This window comes from Apaloderma vittatum, unplaced genomic scaffold (assembly GCF_000703405.1).
Source record: "Apaloderma vittatum isolate BGI_N311 unplaced genomic scaffold, ASM70340v1 scaffold4600, whole genome shotgun sequence".
In the NCBI taxonomy this organism is placed as follows: Eukaryota; Metazoa; Chordata; class Aves; order Trogoniformes; family Trogonidae; genus Apaloderma; species Apaloderma vittatum.
Window position 1 is genome coordinate 71,609 of NW_009696022.1, and position 10,815 is coordinate 82,423.

Sequence of the window (10,815 nt, forward strand, 5' to 3'; positions counted from 1 at the left end):
AGCTCCTTATTTGTAAAGTCAAGGAGAAAGACAAAAGTTTTGCTGCTGATTCTTTGTAAAATTGCCCTGCTTCTGTTCAGACTTCCAAGTTGCACTGTAGCATGACTATACTCAGTTGTTTGTGAAATTAATTTACTGGTGTTCTAATATTTCCATTGTAAAGAAAATCCCTTCCCTGTATTCTTTGTGTATTAAGTAATAATACAAAAATGCTTTTTACCTAATAAAACATTAAAGGAAAAAGGAAATGTCTTTGAACATTTCTACAAACATCTACCGCAACAGTCGTAGCACGCTGTTCTATGTGGAAGATTTTTTTGTTAATAAAGATTATGAGCCAGGTAGATTCGAAACAGTATTTCTCCTGGCAATTTAGTACAACTCTTCAAATAAGACAGACAAGTAGAGGGTTTGCATTTAAAGTGCTCTTTATCTGATGCAGCAAGTATTTGGCTGGTATCCTTCTGGTCTCTAAGTAGCACTTCACAAATGATTAAGGACAAGGGGGAGGGAAGTAGAACAAACTGTTCTAAGTTGTAGCTCTTTGTGAAATAGACCTCAGTGCCAGGTGGCAGAGTACTACCGGAGCGGAAAACAAACCCGGCTTTTGTGGTTGAAACACTACCATGCACACATGTTGTCGCTACAATCTGAAGAGAAGGCAGTTGTTAGTGCCTGGGATTTGCAACCTCCCGCAGTTAGAACGCAAGCTCAGGGACTAGAAAACTCACTGAAGGAAAAAGGAGCAATTAAATGAATGCACGGCGAATGTCCATGGGGCGGCCCCGGCTGGGTCTAGGTGGAAACCTGTCATTGGGACCAGCTCGTCCTGGAAGTGTAGGGTTTGCTCCAGGCAAGGAACCAATTGGGTCAAAATGGGGTCTGAATGGAGGAAACTGGCCTGGTGCTTCTCCGGGGCCAGGAATGAGGGAGTTAATTGGGTCTCCAACATATGGAAGTGTTGGTCTCTCATCATACTCTCCACCAATGATCATCGGGGGATAGATGGGGTTTGATGGAAATGGGTTGGGAGGGAAAGGATTAGGATAGAACGGGTTGGGATGAAAGGGGATTGGATGAGGTGTAGGGGGCAGAAACATCATGTGCCTCCATCTCAGGGCCTCCTTCTTCTGTTTCAATTTTTTCTTGTATAGCTGCGGACAGAAACAAAGGCATTTTAAAACTCTTAAGTGCTTTGCACTCCAGCTTCAGCAACTGCATTCAGTTTTGCAATGCTCCTGAGACAAAACACTCCTCACCAGGCTGAAAACCCAGAACAGCCACTCCCCTGCCTGCCAAAGACCAAACACAGCATCTCTGGAAGACACCTGACCCACCGTTTGGGAACGTACCATGTAACTTGTCAATGCTGTTCTCTCCTACTCTGACTAAGCACAGAACACCACACTCTTAAACTAGAATTTAACTCAAAGTTACTTCCTCCCAAAGTCTATGTCTTATCCTCAACTTAACCCATGGAGACTAATCTTGGAGATTTTATTAAAAAGCCACCTACCTCCTTCCAGTCTGTGTCACGAGGCCTTGCAATAGGATCTAAAAAGAGAAGCAAAAAAAAAATAGAGCAATCTTGCTTATTTTTAAATAGCATTCATGCCACCAATGCCCACAGTTTTGTCAGAACCTGAAGAACCACCAGAAGACAAAACCCACAATTTTGGTCAATACATTTTTCATAAAGATAATGCATCTTAAAAGATAATGAATCTTAAAAGATATAAAGCTCCAGGACAATTCAGTGGCTAATCAACTTGTACACCCATTCTACATAAAACTCCATCTCCAACACTCACTGAGTAAGTAGAGAAATCCCAGAAACACTGGACATCTTTGACTTCCGACAGAACTTTCCCTGATCACCTTATTTCTTCAGTCTCATGAGAGATTACATTCCCTAATATCTGCAACAGCCAGTACACTGAGGTAGCCAGAAAAACATACGACAACAAGGAAAGTCTGCACCACATGGTAAGAACTACATGGTCCATCAGAACGTGGTCAGCAGATTGTCCCTAGTTTTCATGTCAGAAAAGTATGTGTTCACTTGAATTATACCTGAGCATCACATGTGATTGCATTTACTCAGTGTTTAACGATTGGAAGTGATTGCCTGAGGAGCTTCTTATCAAAATCTGCTGGACCTAATACCTCTGTTCACATAAGAATGTAATCAGAAAAACGTATGTCTCCACATTACCTCGGAAATCTCGCAGATACATAAACCTCCACAGAAGCTGGTCATTCGAAGCCGTGTAAAGATCACGGCAAACAGCAGAAAGAGAGATGAGAGAACGGACGTCCAGAAGCCTGAAAATCCGAAGCTTGAGCTCAAGAGGAAGGACCACTAACCCGAAAACATCTGGCAGGTTCAGAGCTACAAAGTGGAGAAAACAGAAGCATTACCTAAGTGGCGTAGAGTTTACTTTATCTCTGAAGACCCTACAGAAAGGCCAGACATCATAACCTTTCCCTTAAATCATTTCCTTCTGATGCCCGAGTTACACCACATTTCTCGGAACGGATTGTGACAGGACTTCTTGTAAAAGAGATCTCCTAGAACTCTAAGTACGTTTACAGAGTGCACAAAATAGGGCAAATAGCACTTTATCCTGACCACTATTGGCCACTGTAAGCCTAAGAAACATTCCACACACTGAACTATGTTTATAGGCTACAGAACAAAGGAATAGGTAAAAAAAAGACCTGCTCAATTTCATGAGCCCACAAAAAACCACATTAAATACAGAGCACATGCTTCACATAAAACTCTCCTGCACTGAAGTCTAGAGGGACATTGAACAGTCTTCAGAATACAAAGCTGAGACCTTTTATGGCAATACCTATGCAGACAAAGGCTGGCTTCCTACTGCTCCACAAACACCAGCTTGGGTTACTTCTTACCATCCTCTCCAAGCCCTCAATGATCAGTTACTGAGAAGATCATTCCTGGGGCTAGACTGCCAGACATGATGCTATATAAATTTTTCTGCTCTGACAAGCCTGGAAGTCTAGCCCCAGGAACTAGGGCTAGATCAAAACTACAGAACTACTGCCATAAAATTATTTTGGTATGATCGTCTCATCACTAAGTGTGGAAAACAGCCACTCCAGTCTCTTAAATGAGACTAGAGAAATCAAGAATTAAACCCAGGAAATTATCACTATCTTAATATTTTCTGAAATACAAAGATTAATAAAATTTCTTTAGAATGTATAAATTTCTTTATATACCCATCAATGAACAGCTGTTTCAAACACTTTTTCCTACAAGATAGACCCTCTCCCTTCCATCCACAAAACTGAAGTGCCACCTCCAATTGTAAATATCTTCTCTCACCTTGTCGGGCAGCAGCCAGAAGAGAGTAAACCAGCTGGTCTTTAAAGAGACGGGACAATTTCTGAAGGTCTTTGTAAACACCTGCAACCTTTTCTATCAAAGAAGAGAAGTAAAAAGCTTAACTTCAGGAGCTTACAACGCAAAGAGTGGAAGACTTATGGTTTTCTTATAAGCGGAACTAATATCTTTGTGACTGGAACAGCTCTGCAGCTAGAGTGTAACAATCATGCAGCAATACATTGACAAACTACAGACAAGTTGCAAGGAGGCTTTCCTTTGGCTTTAAAAACCATCATAAAGAGAAATACTTGAGCTCTTCAGAAACAAACAACTCCCAAGCTGTCAGAGCTTCCTTTTGTCAGATTTCAAAGCTGATGTTTAACATGCACCTATGCTGTAAATGACTGCAAGAGTCATTCTTCCAGCATCCATTCTGTGCTCTGAACAAAGAGGAGCCAGAAGTCTCTTCCGTTATATCAGATACATTTCAGTGCTCAGTTAATTCTTCTAAAGCCTTTTGACTAGACTTGTACATCGGCAGCTGGGGCTACCCAGGACAGTGTCAGACACTGAGTCAGCCACAAGAGTCAACAAAACAGTTTGGATACTTCAGAGAATAAAAAGCTATAGGCAGGTCTGTGCTCACAAGGAGATCGCATCTATCTGTCCTTCTCTGCTCCCCCATCTTAGTTTCCCCTATAATTGTGGCATTCAGGAGAGAGCTATGTGGTCAGCACATGTTTTCTGACAAAAAGAACATAACAATTATGGTGCCACAAGAGTGTAGGCACCATCAGCCTCTGAAGTCCTACACTGCCGGCAGAGGGGATATAACCCACCATTGCTGCCCCAGAGATTCACATATATGCTTAGGAACTCATAAATAACAGGCATATGGGCCAAAGGATGACTTGGGTTTGCCAAGGTTCTTTCTTGACATAGTTAAGCCGATAGATTCAAATGGTTTCAAGAGCAAAATGTGAGCAAATGGCTGCACTCCGACTTCCTTTTACCACAAAGCTGTGACTCACTTAAATGATAACCACATTTTTATTCTTTTTTTGTTATTCTTTACCTATTTGGTCCTCTACTGAAGTATAGCCTTACTTACTGTGTGACTTCCTTATTTTTTAGTTTACTACTTTGAATATCATAGCTCAGTCATACCTGGCTCCTGAAAGCAAACAAAGGATGCTGGCAATAGCTGTATTCTCTTCACACCTTTAATCTCTTTGTTGATTTTTAATGTTGCTGCAAATATAAGGAAAAAAAAGACATTTCAAAATTTAAAATACATTGAGAGATGACGAGGATCACTTCATTACTGCTCTACACTTCAGACGTGTTTTACTTTCCTCCTTTACCAGATTCTCTCTTGGAAAGTACTTGACTATAGCAAGTAGATAGACAAATAAAAACTTCAGAAAAATAAAATGGGATGTTGGTTCTGCAAAAATGTGGAATTGCTCAAATGCTAAATAAAATATGAAATGGAAAAAAATCCAACAAGTAAACAAAGACAAAAAACCAAAAAGCTTCCAAAAAAACCCAACTAATATGGAAGCTGAGTCAAACAATTAGACTTCCCTAAATTTTCTTAACAGCTTAAACTAAATACAATTTTTGAGACCACAGTTAAACTGTTACTGTTGTACATAAAAGATTATACAGTTAAGCCCCAGAATACATAATCTGGAGGTTGTTTGTAAGCCTTGCAAAGAACACCGGAAAAGCCAAAACATTGTAGCTGGAGTAAATCTACCTCTTTTTAACGTCTGGCAACATATACCATGACATGACATGAGACAAGAAACAGATTTCTACATTCGTGCAGTGAAAAGGCCAGCTGAATGCCCTAAGCACTGATCCATTCCGATTAGAGAGAGAGAGAAACAGTTAACATGGAGACAGGAAATGCCACACATATGCAACATCAGAAAGTGGCATCTTTTGCCCCTCAGCAACCTGGATAATCAAGGTGCAGTTCCAAACAGAGTGCACAGAGCACATTTATTTTTTCTCCTGCCAAAAATTAGTGATACTTAGCACTGTGCATCCAAGATAAAAACTTGACTAACTTACCATTAATAGCAACAAGATCTCCCAAAGGCACACAAGTCAAACCAGCAGAACCTTCTTCGCAAAGGGGATGAGTGTACTGTAGCTTATAAACTCCATTTCCTCTCCATTTCTCTGGCATAGACACTGCCTTGCATTCTGTCCCCTAAAAATAGAGAGATAACACTGTTGTACTTCAGCAGTGTACCAAGGGGTGAAAAAAAGAATTAAAAGTGAGGAAATGTCAAAATGCTGCTTGCAAATCTTAGTTGCAATACGCATTATGATGCAGACTACGACAGCATGATTATACGCTATTTTCCCTGAGATCAACATCAAGTTTAAGAAGTTCAGTAATTTTTTTGTCCTGTCCCAGTTTCTGACAACGAATGTTGTTGTTCAGTGAGCAGCCTCACACCTATTTCTCTGAGACATGTACCTCATTCTGTTATTTATTCCAGCATTCTGACAACTCCTGCACGTACATTAATCTACTGCACGAGAAACATGTTATCGCACCTTTTCTGTGAACTTATGAGGTCTGACAGGGCTTGAAGAGTCATAGTTTGAAATCCAATCAAAAAAATCTGAGTGGACTAGCACTTTTTCCTTTCAACTTCAGCATGAAAAGGCTCAAATTAAATCCCAGACGGGGACACGACATCATCAAAAGTACAAGTGGACTGCTCTCTCTCCTCTCAAATCTGCACAGCCCATACTGACTGACATAAACTTTCTTCCTAGTGGCAAATGTATTCTTCAGATAGTATTTCAGGTTATAGGAATGCAATTAACTTTGCAGATTTATTAAACCAGCATTGGTCAACCAGACACCCAACCTGACCCCCTACATGTGCTTCGTTAGCCTCACCGCAAGAAAAAAACATCAGAACACCTTCCCTGAGAGCAAATCTTTTTTTCACATGTTCAGCCACCTACAGCAAACCTGAAAATCTAAAGGGAAAAGGTAAATTCACACGTTGTACAGAGGGACTGCCATAGGTGCTCGAGTATGAGTCAGATACCTCTGCAGGTTAGTGGGACCAAAGCTGAACTGAACTCAGGTGAAGTTAATGCAGAACTGCTGACAACATTTTGGCAGATCTCAGCCTTGTTAACCACCATTTAGAATCACAGAATTGTTTAGGTTGGAAAAGACCTTTAAGATCATGGAGCCCAATCGTTAACCTAGCAATGCCAGGTTTACCTCTAAACCATGTCCCTGAGCACCACATCTACACGTCCTTTAAATACCTCCAGGGATGGCGACTCCACCCCTTCCCTGGGCAGCCTGTTCCGATGCCTGACAACCCTTTCGATGTATACAGGACACCACTGAAATGATACTGATGCTTAAGTCAGTACTTCAGAGAAGTGCTACCATCAACCGCATCTACACAAGCTCAACAGCATAAGGCAGAAACAGAGGTTATCAGCTGGGTCCCAGTGAGGCTGAGGACTGAAAGCAGCATATGGACAGGCCCCTCTCCCATCTAAAAGCTGGTCCACTCTTCAGCCTTAAGGCTTACTGCTCAGGCAAAGCAGAGAAGCTGATACTTCAGCAACCCCTGCTGCTGACTGATACATACAAAACTCGAAGTGGATCTTCCGACGCATCTTGTATCACACATTCCCACGGTATTCCACAGCTTTCTCACAGGGACCAAGACATTTCCTGATTGGTTGTGCACCTACCTGAGGTACATAGCCTGCCTCCATCATAAGAAGATGTACGAGAACAATCAAGGCATCGGTGGCATTGGTACACTCAGCAGAAAGGTAGAGCATCTCTAAGGAATGTGGTATTTCTCCATCAGCAGCTTCACTGCACAGCATGGGTTCGGAGGGATAGGACCCTGTACCTTCTTCCAGATCAACATCTTCTGGGACTAATCCAGAAGGAAATTCTAGGCTGGATCCTGCCTTCAAGGGAAAGCAAAACATACCTTCATTCAGAAAATTACACCTCTACATCAACATTATTTGTCTGCTTATTCCAGACCTCACAGGCACAAAGTCTACTCTACCAATTTCTCATGCAAATTGTACAGATTCATTATATCTCCATTCTCTATCATCCCAGCTGGAGACCTGGATTATACATACAACCTCAATAATTTCTGGTATTTATAATGCAAAATAAAAAAGGTCTGTCGATTGATTATATATACTACTTGAAGACAAAGTGATAATATACTAAACCTTCATCAGAATTTTCACAACATACAAGGGAATAATTAACTCACTGTAGTATCACCATTTATTTAAATGTAGCCAATACGATGGCAAGTAACCAAAGTGTTAACTTGGACTACTGACAAACATAATAGGCCTAAATAGCTGAGGGGGGAAAAAAAAAAATCACCAATAGGTATATCTGCTGATACTTGAGGAGCACTGTGGATTAATGAGTCTTCCTTTCTTCTATTATTATCACACCATATTATTATGTTAACTGATAAAACCACCCACAGATACATTACAAAAAAAAACCCATAGATTTTCAGATTTCTAGAGTTCTACAATGCCACTTAGTTGCTTGGAAATTTTCATGCCATCTTTCACCACAATTTTGGAAGATATGAGAATCTTTCACCTTGCCTTTGAATATAAAATAAAGACGTAATAGACAGTTCTGCATTGCTTACTACAGTCTGACCAACAGACACAAGGAGCTTGCGTGCCCAGAGCACCATGTAAGGATTACAGCTCCTGACAAGAATCAACAAGACAACAGTCCAACTACATGTTCCTTCACTACTTACAAATCTTTTTATCCTAAACCTAATTTCCATATGCTAAAACACTATTTTTTAAAAGACCTCATATAAATTTTGCATTAAAGGGCATTTTATATTTGAAATTCATGCCAAAAATGAAGAAACTACTTGCTCTGAAAGAATGTTGAAACACAATTTCCTTCAAACTGACAAGATCACATAATGAACTGATGGTGCCACTAGGCTGGACCTGGAGAGTCTTCTCTCCCCAGAGACCAAGCATTTGGGAAACAAACCACTGAGTGATATGCAAAAAACGTGCCTATTAGCTGCATGAAGCATACAGATGTACACCTAAGAAGGATGAGGCAGGAGACATCACAGCAGCGCAACCTCCATGCACAAGACAGACAGGTCTCACCTGGGGAACTCTTATTACGAAGGAGCTACACATTCATCTTGTCAGTGGTGTTTCAGGTAATGTCTGTTGCATCGGTTCAGTACCTAGAATTGGCTTCCTCGAGAAGACAGCACTGAGACAAGAAACATATTCCTAACTTCCTTACGGAAAGTGCATGTTCCCTCAAAAATATTAATCCTGTACAAATGTCAGACTTGAAGCATCTCAGACTTGAAGCATCTGAACTACCTTCTGTGTCACAGCTAATTTACAATGACTAGAGACAAATTTCCATCCAAGTAACTTGCCATATATTAGACAAGTATAAGGAGCCAGATATTCTAAAGAGGTTCTCTACTATACAGTACAGCAACTGACACAACAGAATACCTCTTTTTTGCCTTGTCTTGTACAAGGCAATCCTCATGTACTTACCCTCTCATCACTCCTTTTAACTTCTGCCTGAGCTTTCTGGCTGTCAGATTGCTTATTCTGTCCCTCTGCTTTTGGACTTTTGGCCTGATGTTCATTGGGGATCAAGGTGGACGGCTCATGACCATTCTGAAGTGGGTGAGGAGTAGAAGGAGGAGGAGGTAGGTTGGGTTGTCCATCTGCTTCCTTTAGTAATAAGCATATCAAATCACCAGAAACAATCCCATATGAAGCTAAGGTCTTCTGGTCTTCTGTGAGAGCATCTTTTCTGTTCAATGTTATTGAAAACTCAGTATCAGAACTGCACAACAGAAAAGAAAAAAAAGGAAACATGGTTGGCTACACTTGGGTAACTGTACACAGAGGTATAGTTAAGAAATCCATGCTGCATACTACAACAGTACTATGTCGTGGGCTTTTTATAAATATGTAAAGGGTGAGTATAAGGAGGATGGAGCCAGGCTCTTCTCAGTGATGCCCAATAATAGGACAAGGGGCAACGGGTCCAAGCTGGAACATAGGAGGTTCCACAAAAAACATGACGAAAAACTTTTTCCCTGGGAGGGTGCCAGAGCACTGACACTGGCTGCCCAGAGAGGTTGTGGAGTCTCCTTCTTCGGAGACAATCAAAACCCACCTGGACGTGTTTCTGTGTGACCTACTCTAGGTGATCCTGCTCTGGCAGGGGTGTTGGACTCAACGATCTTTCTATGTCCCTTCCAAACCCGAACATTCTATGATTCATAAGTTATATATTAAAGGAAAGTAAGGACAAAATGTCTTCTGTGTTGCTCTTCATGTATGTTTTAAGTGGCCATGGCTGCTTAGTACGTATAACTTCATTTACAGTAATTGCTCATATAACAGTTATAAAGGAAAGCAACCTAGTGCCCTCCAAACTACAGGATACCACACCTAGCAAAATAAGCTTTAAATAAGCTATTGAATGAGATTATTTAAAAACAAGACAGTGTTGCAGACTCAACCCTCTTGCTCTCCAATTAAGCAAAACACTAATCTCAAAAGGTCAGCAGCTGCCCTACAGCATGCTAGTTGCAAACGAGGGCAATAAGAAAAGATGCTTCAAGGCAGGTACTTACAAAAAAACCCAAACAGGAACTGGTTAGCACAGAAGCAGCTATCTACTATCAGCTATAAAACACACCCACTGTGGCAAAACAAGCGGTAACTTCAGATTTCTCCTGCCCATGCCACTATGCAGCGCAGTGCAGCACTACCAAACGTATATATCGACAGTGAAACATCAGTACACCATACCTAATAAAAGGTCTGTGAATACAAACCCTTTATCCACCCTCAGAAAAAGAGGTCCTTGTGTAGGCAACTCTTAAATTGATTTTGCAAATTTACTCTCCTATAAAGACCACCATGATTCTCCACACGTTTATGAAATTTAAGGCCACAGATTCTCTATGAAGCCTGCAAAAACTGAACAACCTACAGAACGTCTTGTAACGTAACGGCAACACAGGCATGTACGTCAGCTCTGACTGAGCTGCAACCCATATACCACAGCTGAGCATTTCCGAAAGTTTTACTTTGGTCCTGTTTTCTTTGGTCCTTTACATGGTCCTGTTTTCCTGGAGGTGGTGGAGTCACCATCCCTGGGGGTATTTAAAGGGCACATAGATGTGGTGCTCAGGGACATGGTTTAGGGGTGGACCTGGCACTGCTAGGTTAATGGCTGGACTCAATGACCTTAAGGGTCTTTTCCAACTAAAACGATTCTATGATTCTACTTCTCTGTTCCGTAGTGAACAGCAAGGAAAGCAAAACCCATCAGTCCAGAGCTGTGGTGACCCAGCTACCGGTGGGACCAAACTCAGTAG

General features: G+C 41.2%; 1 protein-coding gene across 1 annotated transcript; it reads right to left on the bottom strand.

Annotated features, from left to right (window-relative positions):
• Positions 1-415: 415 nt before the first annotated feature.
• On the bottom strand, positions 416-9,266 carry FBXO7 (F-box protein 7; the record flags this gene model as incomplete). Its single annotated transcript, XM_009873171.1, has 8 exons — positions 416-1,154; positions 1,517-1,554; positions 2,216-2,392; positions 3,356-3,448; positions 4,523-4,606; positions 5,438-5,579; positions 7,109-7,336; positions 8,969-9,266. Coding segments are annotated over 8 exons (1,465 nt in total), but the record flags the coding sequence as incomplete, so codon positions are not given.
• Between the last annotated feature and the right edge of the window lie 1,549 nt (positions 9,267-10,815).